Source organism: Panthera uncia (genome assembly GCF_023721935.1).
Source record: "Panthera uncia isolate 11264 chromosome A1 unlocalized genomic scaffold, Puncia_PCG_1.0 HiC_scaffold_17, whole genome shotgun sequence".
In the NCBI taxonomy this organism is placed as follows: Eukaryota; Metazoa; Chordata; class Mammalia; order Carnivora; family Felidae; genus Panthera; species Panthera uncia.
Genome location: NW_026057577.1, coordinates 146694760 through 146716553, shown reverse-complemented (window position 1 = coordinate 146716553; position 21794 = coordinate 146694760). Strand labels below are relative to the sequence as shown.

The window sequence follows — 21794 nt, the reverse complement described above, 5'->3', positions numbered from 1 at the left end:
CTTAATGCACGTCTCCTGGTGTAATTATTGGTGGCTGGACGAAAATTAAAGCCTTTTGCTCTGTTATGGTCCTTGACGAATTTTGGAGAAATGATATATTTTATTTGTGAGGTAGTGTGTTCCCTAAGAACCAGTACCAAAATCGGTATCAAGAAAATGTCTTTCCAGTCTGCTGGCGGATTTTCTCAAAAGGCTTGAACTCCAAGGAAAATACTTGCTTATCGGTTGATACAAAAAGAAATAATGAATGTATTTATCATAGTAGATGACTGGCATGTCTATCTCGGCATACTCCAAGGTCAGATATCAACTTGAACTGTGCAGGGATGATACGCTCTATTATTGAAAAAGCAATATGGATGAGGGATAATATATTTGAGAAGGGACACGGTATATGTTTCGTAATTTGAAATACGTATCATTTTTCAATTTTCAATATTCTGCCTACATGGAGAATAATGTGTTTTGTTTGCTGATAAGAACAAACACACCAGTGGTTTTAAGGATGTTGCTGCTACATCGTTCTTATAAATATCAAGCAAAATATAGCAAAATTGACATCCATGAACAGAGGTTCATCGGGATTCATGGAACTTCGAAATACCATGACGAAATTATTTGTGTAACGTGATGTTTGCAGGCCAAGCCTATAAATGTCGTGTGTGACCTGTGCATTTCTCTGTTATCACCATCGTCAGCATGAGATTGACTCAAGACTTAGGGTGAAGTAATGACAACTAGTGCCTCCCATGGTTATGCCAGGTTCCTGGTGAGAAACAGTGGCCTATTGGCTACAGCTGCCCCTCAGTGAAATAAATGCTCGCCAGTACGGGTGGGTGAGTGGCAGGGCTATTTTGGGTTGGATTGGCTCATGGATATGAGGTGCAGGCATTTGCTAATCTGCCTTAGACCCTCTGACATGGAATCTTGAAAGAATCCCTTCTGAAAGCAGGAGTGCCGACAAAAGGTCAGGAAGATGTCCCCAGCCTTCAGTTGGTGCCTTTGGCCTCATGAGCAGATAAAGAACCTTCCAGAGTCTCCTTCCCTTCCTCTCTCACCCCTTTGTTCTCTTTCCTATAGCTTCTGCTCTTACTTTTACATTTTCTCCATCCCAACCCAAGTCCAAATGTACTTGGCCGGGGAGGAGGCAGTGGGAGCTGGTCACTGGTACCAGAAACTGGGACAAGAAGTATTAGGGTCAGAGCTGATGGGGAGAGCCATCCTAGATAATTATTCCCTTTACATCTAGAGCTCAGAGGCAAAAGCCAATTCTCGGCACTATAAGTGGTCATAAATCACCCTCACCATGCAGGGAAGACCTCCCTCACTGAATCATACTTTTGTGTTTGGCCTTTTAAACGCAGAGATGGGAAATTTATCTGAGACTGTTATCACTCGCATCATAATTTATCCCGGTTCCTTCCCTAGCAGATTAAAAGGTAATTCATGCTAATTGGAAGCATATCATTATGCTTTATGCATATGCTTTATGCATATGTATAAAGCGTTCTTTCTCAGCAAAGCCCGAGGTCGCAAATGTGAATAAGCAGCAGTTGGAATCGTTCGTATTCCTGTTGCCGTGAACTAGAACTGGAGAATGTCTTTAGACACCGCACCCAACTGAGTAACTGAACACTTGTCATTGCTCCACAGCTGCTGTCCAAGCCGAAATTCAGTGGAGTTGAAAAGATCAAGACCATCGGCAGCACGTATATGGCCGCGACCGGTCTGAGCGCCGTGCCCAGCCAGGAGCATACCCAGGTACGGACGTGTCGGCCGCACAGCAGCACGTTGAGCCTTGGTTCCACCCACGGATCATCCCTGGAGCCAGAACGGCCACACGCTAACTCATAAACTGTACTGTGTGTACAACCAAAGCCTCCGTGATTAAGATCCTGTGAAAAAAGATGAGAAATCCAGAGGCTTCTGAGGGTCCAGTCCCAGAACTCCTTTCTCTGGTCAACAGGGATAGGAAAAAAAAAAAACAAAAACAAAAAAAAAAAACACAAAAAAAGATCTGGTCGCTGTTTGAGTCCAGATAAATATACAAGAAAGTAGATTGGAGTGGTTTATTTTAAGATGGCTTTAAAAGATGGCTCCTGGTCTTTTGATTAAAAACAGTGTGGCCAAGGGGCACCTGGGTAGCTCAGTTGGTCTAGTGTCCAATTCTTGGTTTCAGTTCAGGTCATGATCTCACTGTTGGTGAGTTCAAGCCCCGCATGGGGCTCTGTGCTGATAGCTCAGAGCCTGGAGCCTGCCTGAGATTCTCTCTCTCTCTCTCTCTCTCTCTCTCGCTCCCTCTCTCTCTCTCTCTCTCTGTCCCACCTCTGCTCTGGCGCTCAAAATAAATAAATATTTACAAAAATTTTAAATAAGTAAAATAAATAAAAACAACGTGTCAGGGCACCTGGGTGGCTCAGTCAGTTGAGCATCTGACTTCGGCTCAGGTCATGATCTCACGGTTCATGGGTTCGAGCCCCGCGTCAGGCTCTGTGCTGACAGCTCGGAGCCTGGAGGCTGCTTCAGATTCTGTGCCCCCCCTCTCTCTCTCTGCCCCTCCCCCACTCACACTCTTGTTTCTGTCTCTTAAAAATTAACATTAAAAAAAATAAGTAAAAAATTGTAAAATGTGACCAAGGGGCACCTGGGTGACTCAGGTGGTCAAGTGTCTGATTTTTGGTTTCTGCTCAGGTCATGATCTCAGAGTTTGTGAGATCAGCCCCACGTCAGGCTCTGCGCTGACAGCGTGGAGCCTGCTTGGGATTCCGTCTCCCTGTCTCTCTGCCCCTCCCCCACTTGTGCTCTCTCTCAAAATAAATACACAGTAAAAAAAAAAAAAAGAACCAATGCGGTTAAAAACCAAGCTGACCACTTGGAAATTTGGTTGAAAAGGTGGCTTGGGCAAAATTGAGTTATCTTCAATTAACTGTAGTTTTGAGAGGGTTTTCTGTTATGTTGTGTTTTGTTTCTGTGTGTATGTATGTGTCTGTGGGTGCGTGGATACGCTTGTGTAGACTGTGGTTCAATAAACAAGACCCCCTCCTTCCTTTGAGGACAGCGGGCTCCCTGACGGCACCGGCACAGATTTGCTGTGAGGCAGGGGTGGGTGCATCTGAGGAACAGAACTTACCAGAGCACAGCTTGCTGTAGGCAGGCCGACTCCCCCCCAAGAAAGGAAGGGCTGAGCCCGGAGCCGCTGCGCCCTCTCCCGCGCCTCCCACAGACCGGATGGAGTGAGAGAGGGACGGAGGGACAGCGGCATGCTAAGCAGAGCTTCTGCTCTTTTCCTCAGTGTTCATGGGCCGAGACTAGAAGGCGAGCCATCTGACTCAAAGTTAACGCTAGCAGTTTTCCGGGGGAATGGGTAACACGTACCCTATTTGCTCTTCTCCTTGGGTTTTTGCTCCCAGGTTATTATTTTGCAACGGGTGGGCGTTACCTGAGTAATGAGGAAAAGTACAATGGCAGCAAAAGAAACTTCAGAAGAACCTTATCTTGGGTTCTGAGCAGTATCCTTCCAAGCCATCTTGGTGCCCGAGGCAAAAGGAAGAATGCGTCGCCCTGTATAAATGGCAGTGTATATTTCTAGTGGTTGATTTTTACTGACAGAATATTAAAGTGCTGACAAAACTTTTGGGAAATTGGAGTATATGGGTATGGAAATGTAGAACACCATTTTAATACCAGTTAGTACCTTAATTATACCAACAACAGAACTAATGATAATTTTATCTTCCTGGCTTTATGGAAGCAAACTTATACCTTTTTAACACCTTTAGTGTCGTGGGAAAAGTTAACCATTAAAAGAAAAGGACACGAAATCTTCTTTGTAGCCCTTTTGCCTCAGCCTCTAAGGCGTTCAGCAAGGCGCTGTCGGAACTTCGCTGTCTCAGTCAGCGAGGGGGCCACCATAACGGAACACCACAGGTTCAGTGGCTCAGAGAGCAGACATTTATTTTCCCCCCGTTCTGGAAGCTGGATGTCCCAGATCAAGTTTCTGCAGGATACATCTCTTCCTGCTTGTAGATGGCCCCCTTTGTACTGTGCCCTCACATGGTAGGAAGGAAGGAAGGAAGGAAGGAAGGAAGGAAGGAAGGAAGGGGAAAGGAAAGGAAAGGAAAGGAAAGGAAAGGAAAGGAAAGGAAAGGAAAAAAAATGAAAGGAAAAGGAAGGAAGGAAAGAAGGAAGGAAGAGAGAGAGAAAAGGAAAAGAAGGAAAGAAAAACAGGAAAGGAAAAGGAAGGAAGGAAAGAAGGAAGAGAGAAAAGGAAAGGAAGGAAATAAAGGAAAGGAAAAGCAAGGAAGGAAAGAAGGAAGGAAGAGAGAAAAGGAAAGGAAAGGAAAAAGGAAAGGAAAAGGAAGGAAAGAAGCAAAAGAAAAAAGGAAAAGAAAGAAAAAAAAAAGAAAGGAAGGAAGAAAGAAAGAAAGAAAGAAAGAAAGAAAGATCTTAGTGGGGAGGTTTTAAGACTTCAAGATAGGAATTTGGGTTGGGACACAATTCACATACTTACCTTCATTTAAAATCTTGATACATTCCTTCTGGATTTTTCTGCATTAATTTTTATTTTTAAAATAGGCATTAGGATGTCATTTATCATGACTCTTGAGCTTTTTGATGCCTCCTTAAATTCTTTGCCTGAGGGGGGCACCTCACTCACCTCCTGTCATCCGGGCCCTGATTCTGAGGCCTCTCCAGCTGATCTCCTCTCTCGGAGTCATTTAGGGCACTTGGCCTGATCACGCCCAGTCCAGACCTTAGCTCACCGGTAGCCACTTTCTGATCCCTTGTGGGGCTCAGCGCGGAGATTCTCAGAGGCGTCGCTGGTGTAGACCCACTCAGCATTCAGCGTGTGGGGTGGGCGCATCCTCCCCCGTCCCGTAAAGCCTGACGCGTCTGCCTGTCTTCCCTGACTCTGCCTCCTCCAGACCCCGGCCCTGCAGCCCACGTCTCTCCTTTCCCTCGGGCACACCCTGTGGACTGATCGCCCACATCCACCGCCTTTATCTTTCCTCTTCCCCCCCCCCCCACCCCCTCCCCCCCAATACCAACAACAGAAATCCCACTCTTGAAGACCAGGAAGCACTTCCACATTCCAGAACCCCAGCCAGGTTGTGTACTCCTCCCGCTCGTTCTTGAAGTCCTGCCTGCGGCGTCCGGTAGAGCTGACGGCCCCCTTCGCCCAGAAGTCCCCTTGTCTGTCACCTGCCCGTGGTCCATCCCTTTGGGACACTGTCCGTGCTCTTGCCCCGACAGCTGCTCTCAGTCAGGGGTCTCCATCCATCCCCTCTGCGGATTCAGCCCCTGCCCAAACCGTCACCTGCCACCCTGATCGTGGGGCCGGACCTACCATTCCAGCTTTCCAGGGACAGCCAGTTCTAACCCCCTCATCTTCTTCCCGTCCCCCTCCTCCCAAAACGGGGCCCCAGCCATCTCCTGTGTCTCTGAGGATGGTGCTGGAGAGCCCCATCTCCACTAGTTCTCCAAGTCGTTCCACGCATACTGAAGACACCATCCACACGGGCAAAGCTCCGGCTTTCACGGAAGCTTGTCCTGCGCCCTGACCTGAGGAACTGTGCCTCCTCTGGCCTCCTGTGTCTAGAGCCCATTTCCCTGCCTCCCATGGGCAGCGTATCATTTTCAGCTTTCTTGCAAAGGTGCGTTTCTTATCCACCATCCGGATCGTAGGGCCCTGTCGTAGGCGGCGTCCCCAAAACCCCCAGCAGGGGGCGGTGTGCATGGCGACTACTCCGGCTCGTTGGCAGAGGACGGAGAAGGTGCCCACCTAACCTCCCAGAACAGTGGGTGGCTCCCTTCCCTGTTTCGCACACCTGCCACTCCCGATCCAAACCCTCTCCTTCTTCCCCCTGACGTTTCTGAACACTCGCAAAATGCCTCCTGAGTCTACTTTTGACAAGCCTGAGAGATCCCCCCTCCCAACCATCCGTGTTACAGATGGAGAAGGAGAAACTGAGGCACAGCAGTGAAGTAACTTGCCCAAGGTCACGGAGAGAACAAGCAGCGACAGATTTGGGCTGCCAACCCTGGGGCAGGGCTCCCCTGCTGGTCCAGAGCTCTGCTGCTGCCTCGTGGGCTCCTTCACCACCCCTCCCGCGCCACGTTCACGTCTGTGCCCGTCACTCACTGCTGCTTCCTGCCTCACTTTAGCCCCCCTCTCCTGTCCCACCTGCCCCATCCCTCCTGCCTTCATCAACCGCACCCGCCAGACTGGCCTTCTTAGCCACCCTTGGGCTGCTTCCCAACTTCTTACCGGTCACCCCTGTCGATAAGCTCGAGTGGAAAAGAACGTGAGTCTCAAGTAAGACCACTCATGACTTAGCGCAGTAGCTAAGCTTTCTGCGCTCCCGTGTCCTTACATAATGGGGAGCGTGCCCATTTCATAAGGCCATTGAGAAGACTGCATTAATGTGCAAAATACTCCTTGGCCACAGTAGGTAATAAAAATGCTAAAAGCCATAGTAATACAGTGGTGACTTGTACACTGTTTTGCATATTGTTACTATCGCGCCCTCCAACAGAACAGCTACGAGGGTTTCGGACATAAATGCAATATGATATGTCGTCATGTCCGTGCAGAGAATGTACTCCATATGAGCTATTTCTACTTCGGGCATTAATTAGATCTTGGTAAGGTCATCCTAGAAATATTTTGAAGGGCAGTGAAAGTCTGCTACAGGGAAAGCACATTACGTTTGATTGGGGTGGGGGGATAACACTTGATAAATATCAATGTAGATATTTGAAATGAACATGTCTTCTGCCTTCTGTAACCCACCTGTAACCTACCTACTTGTTTTCCTCATTGTAAGCCAAAAAACCTTGCTACGTATTGTTTGGCCAAATATTTAGTTTGGCAACAAGAGACATTCGATTTGCAAACTATATTGGGTTCATCAAGGATTAATATGCTTTCGTTAAATCCCAAAAGAGGCAGAGTTATCTGGGTAAAAGCCTTTTGAAATCGAGCTCTTACATGTAAGACTAGAAAACCTCCTCATTTTCTACTTGGGGGGCAGCATAACTTCTCCATTGGGAAAACGGATGCATAGCAGCCTGTCAACACCTGCTCAGAGTAGGGCTGACCGCCTTTGGATTTTTTAAATGAAATGGTACATTCTGATTTTAAGCTGAAAGGCAACGTGACAAAATGGTCGGTTGAATTATGCATCACAACTGATTGTTTTTAAAAGAAGCAGGCATTTGTCAAGAAACGAAACGTCAGACTGAGAACAGGCTGGCGTGCTAACCCCACTCGTGATTCCGTGAACACGCGCCTGACAAGTAGGCGTCCAGGGACGGAAGTCAGCAGCCGGCACCCCGCCCCCACCTGCCAGGACCTCACCTGCTTGCAGGACGCCCGGGTGCAAAGCCTCCTGCTTGTTCCAGGCCACGGCCTTTGCACGGTAAACCCTGACAGCAAATTGTGGTCCCAAGTATGTTTTTCTTGACTTACAGAGTCCTTTTTTTTTTTTAGAAAAAGGACATTTCATCAAAAAATTATCATTTCCGGCTTCTCCTGAAAACTGGTAGATTATCTACCTGATCTTCATCCCCGATGACAGTGTCCATCAGCTGGAACGTAGAAGCAGCTGCTTCATTTAGACTTGAGCGTGTTCTCAGTTTGCCACACTCCCCACGACTCCCTATTGCCCCATTCCCTCTGCAGCACTCCAGAGCCTCGCCTCCTCGACCTCCGAGGGGCTCTGTGGTTTATGAAGACCATCCTTCGTGGCCTAGTCAATGACCAGGGTTTCTCTGGCCGTAGCCATTATATAAATGCTTCTGATCTTTTTCAGAGAAACATCACTGACAGCTTAAATAGGTTGAAACAAAAACACAAGATTGAAAACTTTGCATTCAGATTCTCGCTTGGATTATATTGTTGCTGTGATAAACCAAACCACGAGCTCTCATTCACAATCTCAAGTAGATGGATACCCATTGCTGGCACCACTTTGACAAGAAATAATTTGTTGCTCCAGAAAATACAGGGGAGGGAAGGAGCAGAGAAGCAGGAGGAGGCAGGGAGGTTTTATTCTTCACCCTGGAATGAGCACTGGTGCTTTTCAAAATTTTAGAAAGCATTTGTATTCTTAGTCTCTTTTTAGTCCATTTAATTATTTGTTGTAAGTAAAAACTACTTGATTTTACAATCATTTAAAAACGAATTTAGTATTTTTATTTATTATATGCCAACAAATTCAGCAGCGGACCCAGAGTGGCAGGTTGAGGGTAGTTACTAAGCACTACCCTTGGCTTCATCTGATTCTCACCCAGTTCACCCCATAGAGACACCGTTGCGGAGGGCGCCAGCGTGTCTCCTTTATTTGGCTCCCCCCGTCCCCCCGATGAGTTCCCAGGCTCCATATGATCAGCCCGTGAGATGCCTACACTCGCGCATCCAGCGTATTAGCAAAACTGAGTTGCCAACAAAGCAAAGAAAAAACGTTTCCCATCCGCATCCAGCGACTCAGGTTAATGGCTCCATCTCAGGCTCGGCTGTTCTAGGTTTTACTGAGCTCGTGGGACATCCAGCAGGTGTTTCCTTTCCCCACTGTGGCAAGCGTTCCCCGAAGTTTACAGTCCGGGAAAGGCGTGTGTGCAAACGATTCCAATGTCGGGTGACGTGGAGAGTGTCTGGGAAAACCGGAGACAGTCTCGGTCAGCCCAGGCTGCCCTAGCAACCGCCAATAGACTGGGTGACAACATACCTTTACTTCTCACAGCTCCAACGGCTGGTATGTCCAAAACCAAAGCACCAGCAGGTGAGATGTCTGGCGAGGACCCTCTTGCTGGTTTTCCGGTGGCTGTCTTCTCGCTGTGTGTCACCTGGCGGAAGGCACAGAGAGGAAGCCAGCTGTCCCCAGCCCCTCCTAGTGAGGGCGCTAATCCCATTCACAAGGACTCCCCCCACATGACCTAACCCGAGGCCCCACCTCCTAATCCATCACCCTGGGGATTAGGCTTCAACATGGGAATTTCTCAGGGGTGCAAACGTCCATCCACAGCAAGGGGTCTCTGCCAGGTTGACTACGGGAGAATCGAGGAGTCGCTCTGAGACCCTCTGCTGCCGGGCTCCTGGTAGCTAAAGCACACTTTGAGACTAATAACCATAGTTCCCTTTACTGGAGAAAGTAGAAAACAGTTCGGGTCTCTGCTGAAATGAAAAGCGTCACCCGATGCTGTGTATTTCTGTAGAAACACCAAAGCTACCGTGATGTGTTGTAAGCAGAGTGAAATCTCTTCCTGCTTTCGTGCTACTAACAGGAAGCTGCAAACCGAAAGAAACTAAACCACTGATCTTCACTATATCCACTGAGAGTCTCAAAGACACTGGAAATGGCAAACTTTTAGGTCATCGTCAAAGCCGGGCATCCCCATAGGATGCCCAGTGTGTTCGAAGGGAGAAGGTTCTGAACGAGGGCGTGAAACAGTTTCTGACATTTTCCTCCTTGATGTTTTTCACGTCAGAGTGACCTGCTTCTCTAAACCATCATGAAAGAAACTAAATAAATCCTGAGCCCCAAGGATATAGGCTGCATCCATCTAACAAATTCATTTCACCTTACCCACAACCCTGAGAGATAGGCAGTTTTTGTCCCATTACAGACCAGGAAACTGATGCCCAGAGAAGTTGAGTGACTCAGCCAAGGCCACACAGCTAACGGTTATAGAACCTGGGGCTGGACCTAGTTTTGCCTGATTCCAAAGCACCGACAGTTAATTCGGGAACTTCCTACGTTCGGACAAGTGGTGGTCAGGATGTAAACCGTGGTCCTGGGGAAAATAAAGGAAGAGGTGAATGGCAGAAGCGTGCCCATGCGAGGCGGACGTGGGAGCTGAGGGGCCGCGGTGGAGGGGGCGTAGAAGGCCAGGCTCGCCAGCATCTCGGGTTTCCGACTTAGGGATCTGCCGCTGATGATGCCATCGGCAAAGCAGGAGAGTCAAGAAGAAAAGCTGTCTCGTAGGACATGGAATACTAACATTAGTTTTGGATGCACCGTCCGTGCTCGAAAATACTGAGTACGGTTTCAGCCATCCACAGGGGTGGCGGACAGTTCCAGAACCATTCGTGACGACTTCCCGGTGATAGCTCTCCGTCAGCTGAGTATCTCTTAGGCTCATCATCCAACCCACCTGCCACCATTTACCGTCAAGGCTATCAAGGAAACTGCTTACCTGTTTGTCCACAGGTTTGTGCATATTTTGCGTAAATCTACCCCAAGGAAGCTCACAAAACTGAGTGCAGTTCAAAATGTTTTAAAGTGGAAGGAAACGCAAAGATAAGATGCGAAGATTCGAGGCTGACACATAAAATGCCAATGGCACGGTTCCCACCGCGTTCTAGATGCGCACGGGGTGGGGGGCAAGTCGACAGCGCTGCTACGACAGGGCCCCGGACTCAGACTCCTGGCGGGGAAGCCTGGTTGTGCGGCTCCCACCCGTTAGGAAGCATCCGGGGCCTCCCTTGCCCCATCTGCATGGTGGGGACGAAGACAGAAAGTCCCTCATGGGACTCAGCGTGAGGATTAAATACCTTCAGGCACACACTGCTGCTATGTAGCCTTCGAGAATTCCCAGCAGCCGGCACAAGGTCAGCGTTCCAGTGTCCGTACGGACGATCTTACTGTCACTCCTCCATTAGTATATTTGAAAACCGGGCCGCGTCAGGTACGGACCCTCATAACCATGACAGTGGGTCTGAGTGACCCGTGTGCTTGGCAACTAACTTTCTCATGGAAAATGGTTTAAAACATGATGGGGGGGGGGTGCTTGCTAGAACATCCCCTAATGTGCATTTTAGTAAAATACTTTCTCTGTAAAGTGAGGTGGGTGGAAAACAGTGAATGTGAGTTGAGTAAGTCTAGACGGGTCCACAGATGGCCTAGCAGTCAGGCCATTTTCCATAAATCCTTCTTCATGCCTCGGGGTTTGGGTTCACACTGGGACGTTGTGAGTCCCAGGGGTGTCCTCTGATGGGTTCCGGACACTCGAGTGTCTCCCCAGGTGTGAGCCGATCTTCAGGCCGTGCCAGTCGGCTCACCGGGGCGACAGCGGACGTTCCCTTCAGAGAAGGGACAGACCTCAGGGGATCTCCCAGGGGCCTCAAGTGGAGAACAGCTCCTGGGCAGCGGTTGTAAACCTTCAGCATCAGATAGATGCCACCACCGCAGGGGCACAGTGAATGTTTGCTGGGGGGACGAAGAGAAGGGAGGAGAGAAGAGAGGTCAAGGAAGGAGGCAAGGTGTACGTCAATTTCAGCCTAAAAAAATTCGGTGTTTACCAGACAGGCACTTGGGTTACAAAACAACCTCAGTAAAGACGCATTTACTTAAGCAGGGTTCCTTGCTGGTGGAACTTCCAAAGCAAACGGCTCGCAAGATGTGTTCCGGGGCGCTCAGTGTGTCTATTGCCATGTCACTGGAAGTCGGTTAAATATTTGGAGACGTCTCACAGAAATCACTTGGGTCGTGGGAGAAAGAGCTGCTTTATACTGTCATCAAATATTTATCAAAAGCTCAGTTATAAAGACTTCTTGAAACGAACTGAGCTCTTCTTGAGACCGAGCATAACTTTTTCCAGGGTTTACTAAGCCCGAACAAGTTACGGACGTTGGATTTAAACCCCACTCCCAGAACTCAATTTCTTCATTCATCACGGAGGTCGAGTAAAACCTCCAGCTTACGCCCGCTGCATGAAAACAGATCGGGTGATCATTTATCAGGGGAGGAAGCTGGTTTGTCTTACCGTGGTTCAGGAGAAAGCAAACCATTTCCCCCCCTGTGGCAAATCTGTCCCCCTTGCTGGAACAGTCGTGATGTTCACTACACAGGATTCTGCCTGTTGATTTAAGAGTTCGTGCTTCCAGTTTATTTTTTTAAGTTTATTTTGTTTTAGAGAGAGAGAGTGTGTGTGTCTGTGTGTGAAAGAGAGAGAGAGAGAGAGAGAGAGAGAGAGAGAGAGCAGGGGAGGGGCAGAGACAGAGGGAGATAAGAGAGAATCCCAAGCAGGCTCCACACTGTCAGCGCAGAGCCCGAAGCCAGGCTTGAACCCACGAACCATGAGATCATGACCTGAGCTGAAACCGAGTCCGACACTTAACCAACTGAGCCCCCCAGGCACCCCTGTGCTTCCTGTTTAGGAGCAAGATGTTTCCAACGGACTGGAGGCATGAACTTCCCAATCACGCGGTCCCCGTGGGTCACGAGACCAGAAACATTAGCGCGCTCTGATAGAAGAGCAGAACCGTTGTCAAGCAATGACTCTGCGGCGCATCTGGATGGCTCAGTTGTTGAGCGTCCGACTCTTGATTTCAGCTCAAGTCATGGTCCCAGGGCTGTGGGATCGAGCCCCGTGTCGGGCTTTGCACGGAGACTGCTTGAGATTCTCTGTCTGTCTCCCTCTGCCTTTCTTCCCCACTCATTCTCTCTACCCCCCTCTCTCTCAAATTAAAACAAAAAACTGTAATAAAAAAAAAAAAAAAGAAATGATGGCATTTTCACCGACGTTACCTGGCAGTGTGTTCCATAGTTCCAGTTGTTTAAATTGTGTGGATTTTCTCTCGCAATTTTTAAGTTGAGGATTTGTGGAAACAATAGCGTTTCATCGGTCTTTCTCTGGAATGATAGGATTTCTCCAAGGAGAGGAAGGACGTTCTCAGTGACTCCTCTGCTCATGTTTATGTTATTTAGTGCAGTGATCTCAGCGGCCAGCTGCTTGCCCCTCGGGGCCATTGGGCAGTGTCTGGGGACATTCTTTCTTGTCAGTCCTGGAAGGGGGCATCTCTCGGAGGAGGCCAGGGGTGCCACTCGGCATCCTGCAGGGCACAGGACGCGGCCCCGGGACAAAGAATGATCCGACTCAGGTGTCATCAGTGTTTACATCGAGAGACTTGCCTGGTGCTACCCTTCCTGACTCCTTCGAGGAATAACCCCATTGTCATTTTCCTTTCTCCTTTGGCCGTTACCTTGGTTTTCTCCATCCCCCTGTCACCTTCAGGGTGCAGGACACATCCCCTGTCTCCACTGTCCTCCTCCCTCATCCCTCCTGAAACCCTCAGAGCTGGTTGCTGGTTTCACCCTCCATGGTGAATGCGCCCCATGGTCACCACGTCCCTCCCCTTTCACCGTCTTGAGAGCTCTCTCTCTCTCTCTCTCTTGAGTTTGCTCTGCTGGGGCCCCCTGCGGGATCAGACACTTGAGCTCCACAAAGGGCCACCCCTCCTGCTCTTCTCTCAAGTATTTCTAGCGTCCTTACTGATTTTGTTTCCTCCCCCAGCCGGCTGAGGCTGCTCCCCGTCTTCCCGCTTGAATACCCTGTGTCCTCTTCTGAGCCTTCCCCCACTTCAGTGGGTGTGTCAGTGCCCCCCCCCCCCCCGCCCCTGGTGTATGTTTCCCAAATGAGCATCAGTCGGCAATGACCTTCCACCAGAGCTCAGCAAGGCTCTCCCTTCCTCCTACGCACTTCCTCTAGGCTACCCGACCGGCGATCTAAATGCAGTCTCTCAATAAACACGTATCAGGTGCCTCTCCTGGGCCAGACACTTTCATATTGTGGAGACGCAGATTAATAGAACATAGTCTCTGCCCTTGGGGAGCTCACAGACGAGTGAGGGAAATAAAAGACCGCACTGATTCTAAACCACAAGCCACAGATGCAGGCCAGGGCTGGGACTGCATTTCACGCCCCTTCTTGGTGTGCCCAGTCGTTAAATATTGGGGCAGCGGGAACCTTTCAGACATGTAAACACCTTTTATGAGTTATACGCATATAATAGTAAAGAATCTGTGTTTATAAAATAACCCCAAATAGAAATTTTACAAAGGTGACTTTCAAAAGGAAATACAAATATAATAGGTGTTACAAATTAATAGTAAATATAAATTAGTAACAGAAATAGCAATAGAAATAGAAATAGCAATAGAAATAGCAATAGAAATAGAAATTAGTAGTAAATGGGAATACAGATTCCCACTTACCTTCACTGGGAGCCTTGAACTGGTCTTTTCCTCCAGCTCTATGTGTTTGATAACTATTTCTCAAGGGGCAATAAATCCCCAGGGACAGTAAAGGCAGGAAATCGTTACCCCCCCTGTATCTGCTGGCTCTGACTGCTGTAACGGCACCACAGCCTGGGCGGCTTGAACAACAGAAACTTCTGGAGACTAGAGGTCAGAGATCAAGTGCAGACGGGGTTGGTGTCTCCTGAGCCTCTGTCCTCGCTTCCTAGACGCCATCTTTCCCCTGCTTCTTGGCGTCGCCTTCTCTGTGTGTCTTAATCTCCTCTTTCTAGAAGGGCACCAAGTCATGCTGGATTCGTCACTAATCCCTCATTGGATCCTAATCTCTTATTTAATGATAGCCATGAGAAGCTGCAAAGCAAATACTGAGGATTTGGAGGTTATGAATTTGGGGGAATGGGGGAGACACGTAACACCCTTGCCCTAAAAGGGAAGATGGGGTGTTTCCAGAACCGAGGTGAGCCGTGTGGCAGGTGTGGAGTAGGGAAGGGGAGGAAAGGACCCCGACCTCTCTGCCCTGCTCTCCCTGACTTTCCCTGGCCCTCCCATTAGCCAGTCCAGCAGGGGGCCAGAGGTCACCCTCGGAGCCACAGGCCAGCGGAGAACCAGGAGCCAGCCCCTCCTCGAAGTGTCTTCTGCCGGCAGTTTCTGGGGTTAAGACGACATAGGTCCCATTCCGTGTCTTCCAGTGTCTCAGGTCTCCCCGCGGCCACAAGAATGAACCGGGACACAGGGTCCCCTTGGGAGGATGGGTAATCCTCACACACGCCTGTCTGCCGGGCATTGCGGCCCTTGACCTCAAGCATTGCTGTCTGCCTGGAGCCCAGGTTTGTGACCCAAGGGACCGTTTCCCTGCCGGTTGACCTCTAACCCCACGTGCGTGTGTTTGTTTCCTCTCAGGAGCCCGAGAGGCAGTACATGCATATCGGCACCATGGTGGAGTTTGCCTTTGCCCTGGTGGGGAAGCTGGACGCTATCAACAAACACTCCTTCAACGACTTCAAGCTGCGAGTGGGTACGTTGTGTGAAGAGCGCCGGCTTCCGGGGGAGCGCACGGCGTAAGGAACAGGCGCACCGGAAGTGTTGTGTGAAGGGATCTGACTTCCGGGGGGGGGGGGCGGAAGGGCACAGGCGCACCGGGACCGTCGGCCATCTTGCCATGCCGGACTAGAGTCATGGCGGTTGTGTCTCGAGTGCCGGAGGACTGAATTTGGGGGAGCAGGGGGTGGACAGGCTCAGGGAAGTTAGGAGCCTCTGAGGCACTTCAGTGCAAAGTAGAAAACAAAACCCCCTTTGGTTGGACCCAGGCTGCGAGCACTATGTCTAGCAAGTGGACCGTGAGCTGGCTTTCAGTCCCACGGCCGCCTCCTTCCTGCCAGGGCCCCTCCGCCAGGCACGGTGTGCGCGGCCTTAGACCATCCCGAGGAGCCGTTGACTGCAAACCACGGTATTATTTCAGGATCAGCTGCCAGTGAAATTAGCATGGGCTGGAAGATGCATCCAGACTTCGGAGATCCAAAAATGTAAAAAAAAAAAAAAAAAAAAAAAGTTTTAAGGCAGCTTAGAACTGTTGAAATAGTCACACACTCCTAGGCTCACAACCTCCAAACGACCCAAACGTACGTCCCAGGTTCTGAAATAGCTATAGCTTTTCTGATTGAAGATTCAGCCCTGAGAGAAAAGGCCAGCTTCCTTTAAGTTTTAAAATTTTTCTATCTCAAGAATAAACATTAACAAAATTAAATTGTCTAGTAGGCTCTTCCCTGTAAGTTGGTCCATGAGCATGTTTCGTGCTTACTTGCCTTTTACAAACGTCTGTAAAAATAAAAAGTGTGTTTTACGTGCTCGGCTTAGCACGCGGCTGTCTTGCCATATTTGTGGTTATGGCCATTTGTGATTGGTAAGAGCTGCTTTGACCATTTTATGTTCCTCTTGGCAACACATTTTGCTTCTTCTGAAAGCAAGTACGCATAAGAGGAGCTCTTTTAACAAATTCCATTTGAATGGCTTTTCCCTGCTTTTGGATACAGATTTCAACTTAAAAAAAAAAAATCCCGATAAATGGCGAGCGATTTTCTTCCTTTGCTCTGCCTATGTTCTGAATTTTAAAACCCAGAAATATTTTATATCTCTTATAATGTGGCCTCTTGACTGCTTGTATATTCTGTTCATTGTTAGCACCTGGACACGTTTTGCTTTATACTTTCTCACCTCCGTGCACAATGGGCCTCACCTTATACCCAGGTGAGAAGGGGCAGGCCGGTGGGAGGCTTACCCCCAGCCTGCTGACCGCATCGAACATGCAGGTGTCCCCTAGATCCTCGAGCTTCTTTATTGTTTTGACAGCCTAGAAAATGAGCTCCTCGACCTTTCAAACTACCCTCAAAAAAAAAAAATTTTTTTTTTTTTTATTCCACGTTAGAATGATCTGCTCGATTAGTAATACTAACGCATTCAAACCAAAATACTACCGCTCTTTACTGCAAGGTGAAATAGAGATCGGTGTTTGCTGATCACATGTGTTACTTCCCCAAACATCACAGCTTTCTTGGTCTGGACCTTAACGGTATTTCCCAGATTAATGTGAGCAATTGAATGGGCCTTCTTCGAGAAGAATTTGAGTGTTTACACTGATGACTGAATAACTAATAACGTCTATACAGTCACCCCACATGGCAGCTCTTTTAGGTTTCTGAGGAAGCTCAAGGTCTCGCGGGCCTCTGGGGCTGCCTTTCCCCACCCCTCAGCCTCTCTCTCAGGGGTCTGCCTGCCCTGCTGCACTTGGGTGTGTGGCGCCATCCAGTGGCAGTTCATGGTAGGAACTTGGAAGAGTAATACTTCAAAAAAAAAAAAATTAGATGATACAAATAAGAAATGCTGAATTCACTCTTAACGTCCTCTTCTGCATGTCAAGCTGCAGAATCAGTCGGTCAGCGGGAACCAAAATCTGAGCACATTCCTGCGCTAAGTGGAGATTGACCCCGTGCCAGCAGTCAGCAGCCCAGGCTCTCCCCACTGCCTACCCCGCCAGGCACTGACCCAGCAGGATTCAGCAGCCCGGAGGAAAGCTGACGGCAGAGGGGGCTTGAGGGCACCAGCCAGCAGCCGGCGGCTGGACCAAATTCTTTGGGGTGTCTAAAGCACAGTGTGGGTTTTATTGAGCACTCCGCAAAAGCAAAGCAGAATTTCTTTTTTGCCTCTTGCGTACCTTCAGAGGTTTTGTGGAATGCCGTTTATACCGTTTCCTGCCTACCTCTCCATTGCAAAGAGGAAGTTTTGCCTCGGGTCTCTAACAAGCCGTAGTGCACTAAGCAGTACAGCAGTGGGAGAAGGGATCTCAAAAACACCCTCATTAATCAGTACAAGTTGACTCCTGCAGCAAGGCAGGAGTCCTAGATCTAGGAGAGAACACACACCTAGGGCATAATCAACCGAAGTCAATAACTCTGTTTCTATTTCCGTGGCCTTCCTCCGCACCACTGCCGGGATAATTATGGGTCTGTGTGTTTGAACTGAGATCCTGGGGCAAGGACTCATCCTACCTGGTGCAGGGGGTTTGGGAGAGAATCCCAGGCCTCTCTGATTAGAGAAGTTGATCAGACTTCTAAGGAGACGGCAGGTGCCGTCTCCATGTCTCGGGCAGTGTGAAGGCTCACGCTGAGCTCAGGTGTCAGCACGTGATAACCGTGGGGTTATAATCGCAGCTACAGAGAGGACAATCAGAGCAATGGCCTCCTCTGTTAGTGGTGGGCCAAGCTGCCTGATTATCTGGGCAGTCACATGGGCAAGCCAGGGGGCAGCAGGGCTGGAGAGTGGGGCCTCCTGAGTTGCCCCAGCAACCTTTTGATGGCTGTCCCTGGAGAATCACAGTTTGTGAGGAGTTTTATGCCAGAGGCTGGATTGTCCTCAATCTGATGAGTGCAGAGCTGTAAAGAGCCCAGCTCAAGGGGGACAAGAACCCAAGCAAAAGAGACGTCCCCCCACTTGTGCGGAGACGGCCTGTGGGTTGCACCTGCTCCCCGGGGGCGAGCCTGTCTACCCCAGGACCCGTCCAAACGTGATGCTCTTGGGGGCCTCTCCCAGGAGAATTTCCTCAAATCTGAACTCTGTCAAAATCTCTATATTGCCCACACTAGGACCTGTTATTGTTCTAAAGTTGGCCTGGGTAGACTCCCTCACTAGCACGGTGTGCGTTGAGAGAGCCCTTTGAAGGTGCTTTAGCAATGGAAATCAGAGGCACAAACATGGTCCTCTGGAATCCAGTAAACTTGGCATTGGGACATTATCAAAGGGAACAACCTGAAAGGTGGGAAGAAGCCTCGTGCGCGGGAAGCGCATGGCAGCATCCTTACCAGCAGGGCCAGGGAGCTGGCTGCCACTGCCATCTGCTGCCTGTCTGATGGCGCCCTCTCCTGCTTTCTTGCCTGAATCCAGAGGTGGTGATAACAGTACCCACCGCACAAGGCTGTTGTGAGCATCCCCAGAGTTTTACAGTGCGCAGCAGGTAGAAAATGCCACACTGGTGTGGGGGCAAGTGGCGGATTCAGCAAGATGTTGGTATGATCCCAGAAGTCCATCAGTGACCAAACTGCCAGTAAATGTGGTATATCCATTCAGTGTAGCTGTTTGAAACAGAAAGATGTATATTTCAAAAATTAACATTAACCACAAAACTGCTGGAGAACAGTGATCATCTCTTATCTAGGATTATGTAGCAACATAGAAGACTCAGTCGGGTGACCAACTTTGGCTCAGGTCATGATCTCACAGCTCATGAGTTTGAGCCCTGCGGTGAGTTCAAGCCCCAGTTTGGATCCTCTGTCTGCCTCTCTCTCTGCCCCTCTTCCTCCCCTTCTCTCTCTCTCTCTCTCTCTCTCTCTCCCCAAATCAAAGATCTTTTAAAAAAAAAAACTTAAGAAAACTATTATAATGTTTTGGTTTTTTAAATTTTCTTAATGTTTATTTTCTTGAGAGAGGGAGACAGCGCAAGCTGGGGAGGGACAGAGAGAGGGATACACAGAATCCGAAGCAGGCTCTAGGCTCCGAGCTGTCAGCACAGAGCCTGACGCGGGGCTCAAACCCACAAACCATGAGATCATGACCTGAGCCGAAGTCGGATGCTCAACCGACTGAACCACCCAGGTGTCCTGATACAATGTTTGGCTTTTTAAAAAGCATAGCCAACTTTATGTTATTATGGAATAAAAATGATATCTGGGTACCTACGTATGAATCAAGATCAAGAAGAGAAACAAATTATTTTTCTTTGTTTTAGAATTCCGTGAGTTGGGCTAATGTTGGCTGCATAACGATGATTCAGAAATACTCTTGTACATCTTTTCTGTTGAAGACGGTCGCTGTAACTTGAGTCTTCTTGCCCGGTTCTGATGCATTGCAGGTATTAACCATGGGCCTGTAATAGCCGGTGTGATTGGAGCTCAGAAGCCACAATATGATATCTGGGGCAACACCGTGAATGTGGCCAGCAGGATGGACAGCACCGGCGTGCTGGACAAAATACAGGTAATCTAGTCTGCTCCGTCATCATGGGCCAGGTCTGTCCTCTCAGAAGTCATAAATGAGCATCATCATAATGACAATGATGTATTAGAACAAAGGATCTTGGTAGTTACTTCAATGGTGAAAAGAACCTGAAATTGACATAAGTCTTTTTTATTGGGGAAATGGTCATCCGTTTCTGCACTCGCCGTTAACAATAATTGAGGAACGTAATAATGTAAAGGTTATAGCTTTGGAGGAAGTCAACGATGGCCAACGAGCAGCATGGCAGTCTGACACCTGAGCAAGTCAAGGCTGGCCCCTTCTCTCCTCTTCCATCTCCTGGCACCAGAACCTTGAAGGGAGCCCTGCAAGGGAGAGGGATTGTACAACCAAAGCCAGACAGAGCCCCCAGACTTCCCGTCCCAGAGGCTGAGTTGGAAGGAGGCAGAAAGGAGCCGACTGGGGAAAGACGAGGGACGAGATTCAGGGTGATATGAGATGGCAACGCCAAATGGGGCCAGCATGGGATTTGGATATGGAGAATGACCGGACAGCACTGGAATCCACGCAGGGGAGGTTGCTCGGGCAGAATGCCACACACCTGGAAGGAGAGACCGACCTCTCCTAATGAGAAGAACGTGTGCACGTGTGTGTCTCTGCAGACGTTTCTATTCGCCACTCCCTCAAAACGCAGCGATTCCCCATTTCACCCCAGATTCCATGCTTCACTTCTGGAAGATAAATTCCTGCCAAGTGGCAGATTTGTGTGAAAACCACTGGACGCAAATAATAAGCTTTTTTCTCCCCCCCCCCCCCTTTATGGAGAATTCGACAAGTCCCTGTTCTGTGTGCCTTGGCTTGGCCCCTGTCCTCAAGTAACCTTGCCTCCTAACATTCTGATGGAGATTCAGAGTTCTTTTCTGAAATTCTGCCCAAGACACCAGCTCCAGTGCTATCAAAAGCGGGCTTCTCATTAAACTTCTGCCTACTTGCTTTTCACACTCTTCACCTGCCTCTGCTTCTGTGAACCTTCTATCGCATATCTTTAATTTTTGTATGGAACGGGGCCTATATCTCACCTTCTTCCCACCGGATGACTAGTCAGCAGTTGCCGAAAGTAAGCAACAGAGAACGGGGAGAGGTGGCAGGCGATGTGGGGCGGAGAGGAACGTCTGGGGCTTCCCAGTCAGACCCAGACGTTGCCAGGGGAAAAGAGTCTGCTGGCTGTGCTCACGAGAGCCAGCCCAGACAGAGCTCTCACCAGAAACGGGGCTGGAGCGGTCGTCATGGTGTGTGGAGATGGCCTCGATGCCCACCACGAGAGGCGCGTTCTACCACCTTGGCACCTCGCTGACCCGTGCCATGATGGCACCACGGCCTCGAGGGCTTTCTGCCTGCGTGTCATTAGCTGTTCCTGATGCCCCGGGGATGCTCCAGCGATCCTGGACAGCGTGGGGTCTTGTGTCTGGCGTGGGGAGAGGGTGCTCCTATCAAGGACGCACGTTCCCAACCTGCAGGCCAACCTAGGAACCACCCCCCGCTTCCCACACCTGGAACATTCAGAAGACATGTTTCACGACTCTCCAAGTGGTTTTCAAGCATTTGGGATACGTATCAAAACCCATTTAAGAGAGGCTGTTCGGAGAGAGGGCTCCCTCCTGGAGGTCGTAAATCCCCTGCAGGTCAGTGTTTGAAATGAGCTGGAGCTCGCGTGTCTCCGTCTCCAGGAGGATATTGGGCCTCATAAAACTCCAGGTGATTTAGGGCTGAGCAGCGCCCCCTGGAGGGTCTCTGTGCACCCGGAGCCGGGAGGTTTGTGTCCAGCAGGTTCCTCCTCCTGAGGCCGAGGTTCACTCCGTCTCCAGTAGCTTCGCATTTCCACTTACGTGCAAGGAAAGTAGTGAGACGCCAGGAAGAATCAGAAACGATGCTGAGATCGTTAAAAGCTTCTTCCGGGCCTGAGGAACAGGTCCTTTTGATTAAAGAGCATCCACGCCCACCATGCTTTCCAGCCTGGGAGCTCACAGAACACTGGAGAAAGCCCGCGTGTCACCCAGCCAGGCCGCCCCCGGGCTTGGAGCCATACTGGCTGCTGTTCGTCGGGGAGACAGCTCCCTCCTCCTTGCGTCACGGTAATTGTGTGGTTGGTGTTCCAGATTCCAGGGGATAGCTCACAAATGCCCGTGGTGATACTTCACACCAGTAAACACCTTGACTGCAGAATTAACCCCCGAGGCTCCGACAGATGTGTTT

At 49.5% G+C, this 21794-nt stretch overlaps 1 protein-coding gene across 2 annotated transcripts in view; it reads left to right on the top strand.

The window, feature by feature from the left end:
• ADCY2 (adenylate cyclase 2) overlaps positions 1–21794 on the top strand; it is a 415077-nt gene that overhangs the window by 390277 nt on the left and 3006 nt on the right. Inside the window, exons 22-24 of one of the 2 annotated variants that reach the window (XM_049648289.1) lie at positions 1654–1761; positions 14940–15054; positions 19438–19562. In XM_049648289.1, the coding sequence (XP_049504246.1) occupies positions 1654–1761; positions 14940–15054; positions 19438–19562 (348 nt within the window). Of the gene's footprint in view, positions 1–1653; positions 1762–14939; positions 15055–19437; positions 19563–21794 lie in introns of those variants that run through there. The other variant, XM_049648290.1, reaches the window with a different exon arrangement.